This window comes from Brachionichthys hirsutus, chromosome 9 (genome assembly GCF_040956055.1).
Source record: "Brachionichthys hirsutus isolate HB-005 chromosome 9, CSIRO-AGI_Bhir_v1, whole genome shotgun sequence".
NCBI classification, from domain to species: Eukaryota; Metazoa; Chordata; class Actinopteri; order Lophiiformes; family Brachionichthyidae; genus Brachionichthys; species Brachionichthys hirsutus.
The window spans coordinates 8228751-8242790 of record NC_090905.1 but is presented as its reverse complement, the minus strand read 5'-3'; the positions used below and the strand labels follow the sequence as shown (position 1 = coordinate 8242790).

At 45.2% G+C, this 14040-nt stretch overlaps 1 protein-coding gene across 1 annotated transcript; it reads left to right on the top strand.

Moving 5' to 3' along the window:
* Nucleotides 1–8928: 8928 nt before the first annotated feature.
* On the top strand, nucleotides 8929–13609 carry cracd (capping protein inhibiting regulator of actin dynamics). The gene is made up of 7 exons (XM_068743801.1): nucleotides 8929–8985; nucleotides 9074–9229; nucleotides 9707–9907; nucleotides 10027–12337; nucleotides 12526–12710; nucleotides 12811–12973; nucleotides 13449–13609. The coding sequence occupies exons 1-7, from the start codon at nucleotides 8944–8946 to the stop codon at nucleotides 13607–13609; spliced, it is 3219 nt and encodes a 1072-aa protein (XP_068599902.1). The 5' UTR covers nucleotides 8929–8943.
* The last annotated feature ends 431 nt before the right edge of the window (nucleotides 13610–14040 follow it).

The following is a 14040-nucleotide window of genomic DNA, read 5'->3' as shown; positions in this document are numbered from 1 at the left end:
TCCCTCTCTCTCTCTCTCCCCCCTCTCTCTCCCTCTCTCTCTCTCTCTCTTTGTCTCTCTCTTTCTCTCTCTCTCTCTCTCTCTCTCTTTCTCTCTCCCCCCCTCTCTCTCCCTCTCTCTCCCCTCTCTCTCCCTCTCCCTCTCTCTCCCTCTCCCTCTCCCTCTCTCTAACTCTCTCTCTCGCTCCCTCTCTCTCTCTCTCTCCCTCCCGCTCTCCCTCTCTCTCTCTCTCTCCCCCTCCCTCTCTCTCTCTCCCCCCCCTCTCTCTCCCTCTCCCTCTCTCTAACTCTCTCTCGCTCCCTCTCTCTCTCTCTCTCCCTCCCGCTCTCTCTCTCTCTTTCTCTCTCTCTCTCTCTCTCTCCCTCCCGCTCTCCCTCTCTCTCTCTCTCCCCCTCCCTCTCTCTCTCTCTCTCCCTCTGCCTGCATTAATTCATACAACACAGACATAATAATTCCTTACGGGCCTGACTCCTCGGAGACGTCACCGTGTACGCGCGGGGGAAACAGCGTCTCCGTTCAAATCATCAATGACTTCCGAAAGGGACGCGCGCTGACGTTACAGTAACGTGCACGCATCGTGTCCGCGTGCACGGAGCGGCCCTAGCTCTCTTCCATCTCCCGCGGCCACACCCTCCCATCTCCATCTCGCTCGCGTGCAGTTTGTGCGGGTCTGACGGTGCGTGCGTGCGTGCGTGCGTGCGCCTTGCCAGCCGAGCACCCGCAGCGCAGCATCAGCAGCACAAAAGGCGTCGGAGCAGCAGGAGCTGAGTTCACCTCCCGGCGCGCACATCACGAGGAGGAGCCGCGCCAAGGCAGGAAAGGTGCCGGACTTTGTTCTCCTTTCTGCATGTTGTTGTTGTTGTGCATGAATTATTTTCTGTTTTCACGACGCTGATGACCTTGTCACCATTTCCCAACGCACATTGCTCATTGACCTGCTCAGATCTTCGTTGACACGGATGTGCGTGCGCGTGTGTGCTACATGCGCGCTGTTAATGGGAATTAGATGCAGACACAGTTTTTTTGTGTGTGTGATCCAAAATGATTTTAAATCCCTTTGCTGATCTGGATTCCTTCACTACCGACGCCTGGCGACAGTCGGGGACAGATGCTTTGTTCTCTGTGCGCCTTTTAGTCTACAATAGTCCCTGTGCCGCGGCTTCCGCTAATCTGCCATGGACGGTTACGCGTATTGATCATTGCCTTTAGGTCTCATTATAGTGATCGCAGTATTTCCGAGGACGACACACATGTTGAAATACCAGGATGCTTGATTTAGCTGGATGACGACATGCAAGGCCAGACGACACGGACCCATGTGAGTGTGTATTGTGGATCAATTTCCATGCGTTAAGGCTCATCAATGAGTCTTCCTGCTGTCGCGTCAGACATCAGGCGCGCATAGTAGAAATGAATTGTAATTTGCATACACGCTGACAGTCGAGTGATGAGATGGAAGACTAATCAATACTGTAAAGTTCTGTATTGATTTGATAAAGAGCAGCACCTTCCCCATCCTGATGGTTTGAATTCACACATGCACTGAGCTCCACAGTAAACATTCATTCAAGCCAGAGGCTGTCTGACTCTGATCATAGTTTTATCTCTACGTTTAAATGTAATTATTCTTGCCGTCGCATCACTGCACACTTAACAAATAAGATTAGAAACACCAAGCTTCTTAAAAATAATCACAAACAAGAAAGGCACTCAATCGAAACGCTTTTCTTTTCGCCATTGATGGGACCGGATGGCTCTCTGTTAGGGTGCACTTTATACCTGCTCTTTCTGATTCAGATTCAGATTCAGATTCAGACAACTTGATTTGTCCCAAGGGGAAATTCAGTTTAAGCAGTCTACCAGACCATACAATACAACCAATTCAAACAAAATAAAATAAATAAATAAAAATAAATAAAAAATAAAAAATGAAAAAATAAAAGAATATATATTAAAAAAGACACTCACTTCTGGAAAGTGCCTTCATGTAAATTGTTTTGTGATTTGACAAAATATTTTTTTTTTTACTTGACTTGACTTTAAGAAAGTGCATCCTATTGGCTGCAGGGTCCAATCCAGAAAATATTCATTAATAAACCTACATATGAATGTTTGTGTAGACAGGAGTCAGGAGCACTAGCCTATCAGCAATATATACCTGAGTAGAACGAGCATGAGTACTCAGTCATGGAAGTATTTCCTTGTGGCTGCAGGAGTGTAGATTGTGATACATAACCTTTCTGCGTGTGTGTGTGTATGTTAGTAAAGAAAGTAGCAGACGATTTAGTACCCATGCACCTGTTATCCACTTACTGGTGTGAGCATCAGCGATGCCCTCATTGGAGGTGCAACGTCTAATTGGTGTAACAATTAATAACGCTACTGCTGTCGGTGTTAGTTTGAATGATCTGTTTGGTCGCCTCAAAGGTGTACAGTAAAAATATGACAACATGGGTAAAGGCAATATTAAGCGAGCGTCAGGGTGATGGTGAGGATGATGATGCACAGATTGCTGCTAAGTCTAGGGAAGATTTTCTGTTTCATATCAGAATGAAAATAATCACATTTTATTTTGAAAGTAGTTCAAAATTACTCTTTTAGTTTTTTCTCCCTGTACGCCATCCAATCATAGCCTGTTAAATATCAGTATACAGCTTGGCTTTTGTCAAATGAAAAAAAAAAGCGGTCATTTCCATGGAAACTTGAAATGACTGATGTACTGCTTGTTAAATGCAGCGGCTGCCACGGCACCGCTGAAACTATAGCAGGGGAGGGGTCGATCCCAACCTCTTTATGCATGAAGTGAATTCCTCCATGTGAGTATATATATGTGAATGTGAATATCTGTGCTGGGATGCGTCGGTGCTGTTCTACTAAGGGGAGGGTTCTATTTCAGTACCGAGCCCGTCAGAGAGCAGCCTGTCTTTGAAGTGCCACGCTTGCTTGTAATATAGGCTGCATTCAGACTGGTAGAGCCCTCATCATTACCATATCCCTGTGAGCCTGCAGTGTGATGCTGCCAAAAACTGAAGAGAAGAGGACCTGGCCTTATTACACACTGCAGGCTGAGGCACACAGCTATTATGGATCCAGAGGAGACTAATATGGTCATAGAGCGATGATTTTATTGACTTCAGGAACTAAGCTGCTGGTTTTTAACTCAACCTGTCGATCTGTTTCAGCGCCGTGTGTGTTGAGACAGTGCAGACTATAGCACATATTTGCAGCTGTAATATTATGAAGTAGTTGTGGTACACCACATTACACGCTACCCTAATCACACATGGTATTTACTGTTAGGCCAGAATGAAAGCCTTTGTGTGCATCAGCCAGTTGAAATGATGAATCCCACTCTGTTCTCCTGCACCGGCTATCAAGGGGAGGGGGGGGGGGGGGGGGGCAGACAAAGTATTGCTTTGTGCCTCCTCAGCACAGCAGCACTGACAGACACAGTAGAACGCCCATGTCTCCTCACTCAGAGTTCGTGCTGCTCCAATCCCAGCTGACACACCTCCTCCATGTGCTTCACCGATGTGCACTAGTGAGCCCACACTGACACGAGCTTTCTGAGCATTTAGGTCTTTAAACAGTAGTCAAAATGTTCATGAGATATGAAATATATCAAAGAATGTTACACACACACACACACACAAGTAAGCCTCCACCTCTGACACCTGACTCCAGGTAATGCCCTAGATCCACAGTGACAGCAGGCAGGTGGAACGGCCACACACTCGTACACCGTTGCCCACAGAGCTACTGCAAAACGGTAAGAATGACTTTTACACATAAACTTTGAGGGAATATTGGTGAAATGTTAGATGAAGGCGCCATAGTTTAATGGTTCATTGGGTTGGTTTCCATCTATTCTTTGTTGGCATTCGCCGGCCTCCTGTGCAAATAGTTCATGTTGAAACAAGGAAGAATAAAAGCGGAACTGAACTTCAGAATGTTTGGGTATAGGTCAATTATCGTTTGGGACGCTCATGCAGGAGAGGAAGGGAAGGCATCGCTGATTGCTTGTTAGTTCGCACCATTGAGCATTGCCAACTAGCTGCAAGCTAATGTGGAAAATAGAACCGCAGTCATGTGATCCATTTCTCTCAAATGTATTGTTTCTCCACACGCACCCTCTGTAATTCCAGGCAAAATGCCAAGAACACCTTGCAGCGTTACGTTTTTAGTATCAGCCGAACATTATATAATTCATAATGGTATTGTTTTCTGTAGGCCTGTTGCACTGAAATGTATTTTGTCTGGTAATGCACTGATGGCTGCTACTGGGGTAGGACTAGTACCTCTAACCAGGTTAGTTCTTCAGCGGTTCAATATGATGGGTGGTAAACTAAAATGGATTTGATTCAAATTGATTATTATATTTCCAAACTTTTCCAAGTCAATGCTCAGAAATGTTTTTTATGACCATAGGGTAACTTGTAATTTGTAAAGAAAAAATAATTATTGGGGATAAATTCTTGTCAGCATTTGAGCCGTCCCTGAGGAGCAGTTGAGGGTTAGGTACAAGACTGGGACAACAAATACATTAGCATGTAGAACGATTGATTGGAGCTCGAACCAATGACCTTCCAATAAATGGACAATGCTCTGACCATCTGAGCCACAGTCGTCCCTTTAGTCATTCCATTGGAATTCAATTCTAATACTACTACTACTACTGCTACTACTAGTACTGTACTTTCGGCTTGTTGCTTTGCATCGTCCTCCCCAGTAGGTGGCTCCTACATACATATGCATTTAAATTATCCATCATCTACAAGAAAATGGATGGATGGATATAAATTATATTTACCATATAATACACTTAATGGTAATTTAAAGTTTGCAGTTATGTATTTATTAGCATGTTCCTTTATTTTATTTTCAGTTCCTTGAAGATCCCCCGGTATCCCCAAATTTCAAAAGCCGTAATCACCATGGACACGCTTTTGGGTACTTCCTCGTTGTCCTTGCTCACATGACCCGAAGTCTGTTGAAGCAGTTTAACCAGGAGGAACATGGGTAGAGCATATTCACTTGCAGTGGTGCATCGACGTCAACTATTTGGATCTATTTGTAGTGATAAGAACTTCTTCCATGATTCGATTCTGCAGCTGGATCCATCTCATCTGGTGACATTTCACCATAGAAACCATGGGTTCCCATCCCTTCACATTAAGATAGACGGAGACTGGGACAAAGAGCAATTGTCAATGAGGCGTTGCATTCTGTCCAGACCTTGTCATTTCATATGATCTAGCTCTAGATAGATTTCTCACCCACCCCTCCCATGTCAGCTTCCACACCATGTTTTCCCCACTGTGAGATATCAGCAGATCTAACAAACCCAAACTTGCTGTTTTGTCTCTATTTATTCCACCTTTCTCTCCCAATGCCGCAGCGGAGGCAGCCACTTTCTCCTGCGTAGAACAAGCTTTGTGTCAGAGGGCAGATCGATGTTCCCTAAGGTTTTGCTGCAGTGGTGCGCAGCCGTCTCGAGCTGTGCAGCTGAAATAGGTAAACTATCTGCAGGGCCCCACTTGTTCTGTAAGGTTATGGCACTTGACAACATAAAGCCACGCCACAAGCTGTCTTTGCATGTACTGGCATCGCGCCAACCTCAACATCAAATGACATTATGCTGCTGCCTTGCTCAGCAGCGCTGAGACGCCGCATCGTCTTATGCCGCTGCCATACTATGATGCAGCTGCATCCGCATCAGAGGCATTTTGTGCTTCTGTAGAGCGCATGGCGGCTCCGAATGCGTCTCTCATCCCATCTCTAACTGTCCCCCATGTCTTTCCTCAGGATACGGACGGCTAACAAAACACCAAATACAAAGAAACACAAACCACACTAATTTTTCTGATCATAAATTCACCTGCTCAGCATTAGGATCGCAGCAAACGTCCAGTCAACGCATGTAAACAAACAAATAGACAAATAAAATAGAATTTAGGTGATCTCTTGTTACACCCACCAGCAGACACAATCACACACACACAGTCTCTCTCCTGCCTTCACACTCTGCCTGTGTTCACACAGCCTTACTACCAAGCATGCTGGTCTGCTCATTATTTCTCACTGTCTGGAATCAAGCAGCACAAAGGGCCTTTCAGAAGGGGGGGGGGGCATTTCTCAGGAAGGAAGTTCACTGTATGGTGATCCTACAGGAGACTGCAGATTCCTCTCCTCTCTCTCAGTACTTGTTTTCCGGTCCGGCCGCTTTGGGTTTGGGACAACACACAAGTTCTGTAGCAAACCCTCTGGCTGAGCTGCAGACCGAGGCTTGAAGGTTCAGGAAGCAAACTGTGTTTGTCATAAATGGATCACTAACCAATAGACATCCCGCTAAATGTGGATATGTGCAAGATATATATATATTAGTTATAATCGTGGCACCATCTGCATCTCCCAACCTTTTTGTTTTCATTTTGGATGCGCAGCTGACTTTGTTAGGACCGTTTCCATGTCAACAAGCCATAACAGAGGTCTCATTTTGTGTCTAAAACAGCAGAGTCTTTATTGTGTCAAGCCAATAACCAAGAGCGATTCTGCAAGGAACATCCAAGTTGGTCTTTTTCACGGTAACGCTACAGGCAAACGTTAACCGGAGGCGTGTAGCAGTGCGACGGTTCAGAGCCCCTTTCCTGTGGCCGTCCTTACTTTCCCCTCTGTTAGCAGTTCACATTTGCTCCTCAGTAAAGGTGATAAATCCCTCTGCTCATTCCCTTCCTTTCTCACCATAGCTAAGGTGTTCAGTGACCATGGCAACAGACTCTACGGAAACTAAGCATGGCAAGCTTTTAGAGGTAACCGAATCCAAAGGCACAGGTAAACAGGAAAAAATGAGTGCTTTTAGCAGCATCTTAAAGGGACAGTGTATCCAATGAAATCAGTGGTACCGTCACAAGGGTGAAATTACATCACTTGAACTTTTTACCACTGTCTTTTTAAGAACTGCAATGCATGGTGATGGGGTTGACTTGAACCTGTGTGTGTGTGTGTGTGTGTTCCTGTTTCCGACTCCTTTGTTTGCCGTTCTAATTTATTATCTGATTGCTTCAAGCTGTTTTAAGACTTTCCAAATTCTAATCAGAGGGATCATCATCAACCATGTCTCAAAGGTTACATAAAATGAAGGTAAATGGATAGAGAGAAATGTGTACAATGTCAATAAAGGAACAATGAAATGGTTTATCAATGTATCAAGTAAAACTGAAAATGCAAATAAACCAAAATAAAACCTCATACAGTAGAAAACATTTATTTGTATAAATATGCAGTATGCTCATCATAAATTTGCTGTGACAGAGTCACATTTAGCTTTATGTCACATCACATTTTCTTTTAACAACATTCAGTAAAGAGAATGCATGAACTGATGAAGATTTCCCATGATGCCTCTGGTTTAGTCAGCAGCATCTCAAATGAAATCCCACACCAGTTGCTACTTATAGCTCTGAAAGGGATACCCACAGACGCCTGTCTGCACAGGGGTGTAGAGTAGCGCTGCCTGCCTGTAACATCACCCACGCCGTTCACCCAGTGGCCCTCCACACGTCTCCACACACACATAGATGCACAGACAACAACAAAACACGCAGGTTGAGATGTTTGTCATTACAATGCAGTATATCAATCTGTTTAATTCTCAAATGACATCGTGCCATCCAGGCTCATCTTTGGGATACGAAAAAGAGCGAGCAATGATGCTCCCCTTACACACGGGGGAAAGTTTAATTCATGGCATGCATCTTATAACTTCCCGGAAAGAAAGATGACACGGAAACAAAGATGTCCACCTAAAGTCCAAAGTTATAACTTTGATTCTTGGCTGATCGTACCAGAAACAGCAGGGTTTATCACAAGTGCTTTATTTTTTGATTGCAATGTGATCTTTTATTGTTCCATAATAGCTGTGATATTTGTCAATGCAACGTAAGTTTAAATCTTGGACAGTTGTTTGACTTTTACTCTAGAAGCCATGCGGCCAGTCAGGATGAGGTTCCGTCTCAGGACCAATCATGGATTTGTCTTTGTTCTGTATTTTTCTCAAGCTGAAAGTGCTCGAGTCCCTCTTAATGCATGTTGTTTACTTTCCAAGTAATTTTGAAGCAAAGAGCCATATTTCTCTTCTCGTTCCATTTTCTTTTTTTTGACTAATTCTGTCTTCATTCAATCAGATTTAACCTCCATAAAACACACCCACAGGCACCTTCCCGCTTCCTAACGTCATTGTGAGACGCATTGTGTGACAAAATGACTTTATGCAGCTTTGGATGTCATCAATTTGCTTTTTCCAACAGAGAGAAGGCGACAGGGCAAATTCCAGCCCTTCAGACGTCTCTTTGGGAAAAAGAAGAAGAGGGAGGCAAAGAGGGCCTTGGACGGAGCAGTGCTGAAGACGGGCTCCTCTACGGGGGAAGTGTGCAATGGAGTTGTATCTGACGATGAAGCGGCCAATCATAATCTGAGGTTAATGGTTTCATTTTTACACATATTTCTGTGATAATGAAACCGATATCATTCTCATGACATTTTATTACTCTTGACAGAAGCTGCAACCTCTGACCTTATTGCTAATAGAAAAGTAATTAATTTTATTATTATCTGGAGGGGAAAACACAGAATGAATCCAACGTCTTGGCTTCCTAACAAGTTTTTCTTTTTCTGTAATAGAAAAATGCATTTATTGCACTCATAAATTGTTATGACAAAATCTGTAGAGAAAAGGGGGAGGTACTGTTCAGATAAAGCTTTACTGGCATTCCGGAACTGCTGCAATAAAATAGGTAATTTATTTGTCTGGGTGAAAAGACTTTAGCATTAAAAGTATTCCCATTCTTCCGCAGGGATTTGAATCCCATCGGATCTCGAGCTCTCTCGCACGACAGCATCTTTTTCCCGGAGGAGTCGGTGATTGATCCCGGTCTAGGTCACAGTATGTCACAGGAAAATGTCTCAGATAAAGTTAGGAATCTGCAGGTGGGCTTTGTGATGTGCATTCTGTTGCTGACAAGCTATCTTCTGCATGCCTTCCTGTATGATATGTAACCTTTTTGTGTTCCAACAGAAGCAGATAGCACAAGGTATAAAGTTTGGCCAAAGGCCTCCGTCTCTGAGGAAGAGTGAAGGAGATGAGGGAAGTTCAGATGAGGAAGAGGTTCCCCGTAGTCCGCTGAAGGTTTTGGCCCAGGTAGAAGCTGAGTCAGCAAACACAGAGCCAAAGGTAACAACTTGCTGTCTTATTCTGACGACAGGCTGGTTCAGTTTATAAAGAGGAGCTGCCTTGATTTTTCACGTCAATGTCTGTTTACTGATTTCAAATTTTTACAATGCCTTTAGTTTGTTTTGAGTTGGCAGATAAATCGCCTCAAGTGATGTTGTGAGTCACTTTGGATCTGAAAATGACAAGACTGGAAAAATAATAATAAAACCTGAGTAAGATAAGATGTAATTGTACTACAGTTTGGTTAAATTTAGAGATCAAAACCTAAGGTTGGGGAAGAGATCTTTGTTTTGGGCAAGATAAGTATGCTGATTCATAATTTTAAAAAAAACAGTCACAATCACGACTGACTAACTTGTCAGCGGTAGAATTCCACTTGCATTATGGGTATTGTAGGCCACCCGATTTTGACGAAGAAGTGTCAGGATGAGCTACAGCTAAATCAATGTTACATGCTGTCATGCTCTGTGATAACAGCAGGTCCAGGAACAACACACCACCCCAGTGAAGTCTCCAAGGTCCAAACCAGTTCTTCCATCTGCAGGAACAATCGAGTCCATCAACCTGGATGCTGTTCCACAGTCTGTCCCCCGTTTAGACAACACTGCTGCCAAGCATAAGCTGTCTGTCAAACCAAAAAATCAGAGGATTTCACGCAAGCACCGGCGGTTTACACAGGTGAGGCTTCGAGTTTCCTCAAAAATGAGTCTTAATACTTTGTCAGATTATTTAGCACATTTTTCACACTATTAATGTGATTAAGAACATAAACGTTTATTATTGTGTCACATTCTCAGGACCTCCAAGGGGTATCTATTCCTGGTGTGGTGCAAGAGGACCTTGAGGCTGCAGGTTTCTCTGCAGATGACCAGTGCAGAGCATCTAATGAAGAATCCCTGGAAAGCTTCAAGAAAGAGAGACTCCATCAGGAAGAAACACAGAAGACAAGGAGGAACTGGGAATTGGAAGAAAAGAGGCTCAAGCAGGAGGAAGAGGACAAGAGAAGAGCAACAGAGGAGTTGAGGCTGCGTGAACTTGAGGAGGAGAGGAGTTCTAAACAGCAGCAAGAAGAAGAGCAAAGGCTAAGAATGGAGGCTGATGAGAGGAAGAGGGAAGAAGAGGAGAAAATAATCAGAGAGGAAGAAGAAATGAGGCAACGGAAGGAGGAACAAAACAAACAGCGAGAGGAGGAAGTGAGGAGGATACAAGAGGAGACAGTGCAGCGACAGCTGGAGGAGGAAAGGAAACGACTTGAAGACCAAAGGAGGAAAGAGCAGGACAGAAAAAAGCGAGAGGAAGAGGAGGCAAGAAAGAAGGAGGAGCTTGAAGCTGCAAAGCAGAGGAAGCTAAGAGAGGAAGAAGAGGAAAGGAAGAGAAGGGAGGAAGCAGAGGAGCTACGCTTCAAGGAGATTGAAGAAAAGAAACAATTGGAAGCAGAGAAGAGAATGAGACAGGAGGAAGAGGAGCAGAGGAGGCTGTCATTAGAGGAGGCTGATGACTGCTCAGACCCACAAGAGAGGAAGAGGAGGGCTGAGGAGCTGCGCTGGAGGGAGATGGAGGAGAGGCAGAGGCCTTTTTCTTTCAAGGTTTCCTCTGGAGACAAGCAGATCTTGTTTCAGAAAGTTAACCTGACGCCTGTTACGCCAGCCTCCAGCCACCAGAGCGGCGCTGTAGTCGAACACAAGGAGAGCCCTATGGCTTCCTCTTCTGAAGGACTAGACTCCCCCAATCTGCCAGCATCTCCATATGTACCCCACACTGCCAATTTAGTGAACGGTGCCCAGCTCTGTGGGACAGCTGTCAACTTAGACCAGATCAAAGACACCGCCTGCAAGTCTCTGCTGGGCTTAGGGGAGGACAGAAAGGCCCAGGGAACACCGTCGAGCAAGAGCAAAGCTTCACCCGACCGCAAGTCTGGCAAGACCAAGTCCCTGAATGAGAGTTCAGTCTCTTCAGACCAGTCTGGTGCAGCCATCCTGGCAGAGTGGGCCAGCATCAGGTCAAAAATATTCAAAGGCGTTGAGGAGGGTAAATATGATGAGTGCACAGAGGCAGGCAAGAACGAGCCTCAGCCCGGCATTGAGGACCCGCCTGCGTTCTCCCACACGCACCTCAGAAAGACCATGTCTGCCAGCGCCAAGTTCTCGATCACGCCTGCGAAAAAGAAGTTTGGAGATTCAAACAGGAACTCTGAGGTGTTCGGTGCGGACGGTAAGGACGCAGAAGGGGAAGCTTCTTCTTCGGATTGCCCCGCTGCAGCTTCCCCGGCCTCAACCAGCAAGCCTCCAAGCAGGGCAAGCAAAACGGTCCGCATCGTAGAAAGAGGATCAGAGGAATGCATGTTTGCCAAAGACCTCCCGTCTTTCCTGGTTCCCAGTCACGGAGACAGACCCGAGTGCCCAGAGTTAAGGAGCAGGGCTCAAAGTGAGATGGAGCTACCTGGAGGTAGAGGCGAGGGAGAGGATGAAGGCCGAGGTGGAGAAAACAAGCTCTCGCCTTTTGGGATAAAGCTGAGACGGACCAACTACTCCCTCCGCTTTCACAGTGAACAGTCCACTGAGAAAAGAAAGAAACGCTACAGCGCCGGGGACAGTTTTGATGGCGTTCCTTCACCGCTCACGCCCATTGAGCCAGACTCTGACACGTCTTCTGTATTTTCAGACAAATCAACACCTGCATCACCGCAGAAAGAAGGTGCAGTCGGCAAATACTTACACGCATCCGCTTCCCCTGCTGTTCCTCGGTCTAAACAGGTCAAATCTACCAGCTCCATTCCGCACGGCGAAGGCGAGAAAACGCCTTCAAAGCAGCTGCTCTACCAGAGACAAAACAAACCAGTTGGATCGGTCCTCACGCCTCCTCCATCACCGCGACCTAAGGTGGCCCCTGGGCCTCCTAGTGACGCTCCGACTCCCAGGACAGGCTCCGCAGAGTTGTCCGGCCAGCAGCGGACGAACAGGAGCGAGGAGTCATCGGCAGTGGCTCGTTTGCAACGCGACAGCCAAAGCCAAGTAGAGGAGGAGCCCAAAGAGAGGAGGTCCTTCTTCCCCTCCATTAACATCCCGTGGAGAGAAAAGGTTGACAGAAAGACCGAGCTCATCAGGAAAGGTCAGTCTCATTTCGGGCATTCACCCTAAAATGCTCAAGGGAATGTCACCACAGGACATACATGAGTGAGCCAGCCGCAACCCATGTGTGGTTCTTTCACACATTAAGGAATTATTGGCAATTTATTTAGGTAATATTAATTAAAAACAGCCCTGCCAATAAGCCGACATGCATGCATTCCCCTGCAGAGAAACCTTCACTGCAGAGCAGACACTCACTGGACAGCTCCAGGGTCCAGGAGAAGGAGGCTGGACCTTTATGGATCACGCTGGCTCTGCAGAAGCAGAAGGGCTTCAGGGAGCAGCAGCAGAACCGAGAGGAGCGCCGTAACCAAAGAGAGACCAAACTGGCTGAAAAACAAGCCAGAGACAGTGTATGTGCAAACAAATTGCTTCTTTATTCAGATTTATTTTGAGATTTGAATAACTTTGCTGGATTCTTTTTCCTCATACTATTGCCTTTCTCCTCTGCAGGTTAAACTGGCCAGCCCTACAGACAGCAAAGGAAGTGGAGGCAGCAGTCTTTCCTCCAAACCTAAAACACCAGATGAGCCGAAGCGGCCGGAAAGCCTCCTGGGGCGCTTGGAACGCAGAGAACACCTGAAAAAAGCCAACACCTTACCCAGCTCTGTCACCGGTACGGAGCTGCGCACTGACGATTTAGGTCTAACGATGATAAAGCCATGCATTACTGAAGATAAGGATCAAAAGTTGAAGAGCCACATATGTGAATTAAATAATAGAAATATGTTCATATTGAAACAATTTGTATTAACATAGAATAAATTTAACATTGCTAAGCTGCTAAATATTCAATCGATTCAGATACATTTTTTATTATTGGCTGTTTTGATAATTGTTTAATTATTAAGAAGATTTTTTTAAAACCAAAAGTACCAAATATTATCTGGTTTGAGATACGTAAAGATTTTCCACATTTTATTGCTTATTTATTTTAATTATATAATTTAAACACTTTGGGACTGTTTGTGGGGCAGAACAGCGTCTAGCTCTAGAACCAATCTAGAAATCTTGATGAAAATAATAATACTTGGAAATGAAGCTGCAACGACTCCATTTGAAACTCATTTGTGGCCCATTTGCCGTTTCAGTTGAGATCGCAGACTCGACACCATCTCCACCTGCTGTCAAGGACACGTCAAAGCGCTTCCCCTCCAGTGACTCTGGACAAGTGTCCACAGAGCCGGCCTGGCTGGCCTTGGCCAAGCGGAAGGCCAAAGCTTGGAGTGACTGTCCTCAGATCATCAAATAACACCCAGCTTGCCCACAGACTCAGATGCACTTCAAGAGTCACCTCCCGAAACTCACCACCAAAGCCCTCCATCGCCTCTTAACCCCGACACACTGGCTGGTACTACTATCACATTCAAGTGCGCTTCACATTCAAATATTCCAATAAACTTGCATATATGTACATGATCGTTGCACGCATGCGTAGTGAATACGAACACACAATTCTATAGCTCCAAAAACACATACATAAAGAATAAAGACATGACAGTGTGGGAGAGATCTCAGTAGCCAATCACAAACATGACTGGCCAAAACCAGCTTTTTATTTTATTTTGTAGCCCACTGTGTCACCACGGTTGTAAAGAAATCATTTTCTCAACACAATAAAGAAGTGAAACATTTCCTTTGTAATGTGAGAGGCAATGATCGGACACTCAGTGTTGAATCAAC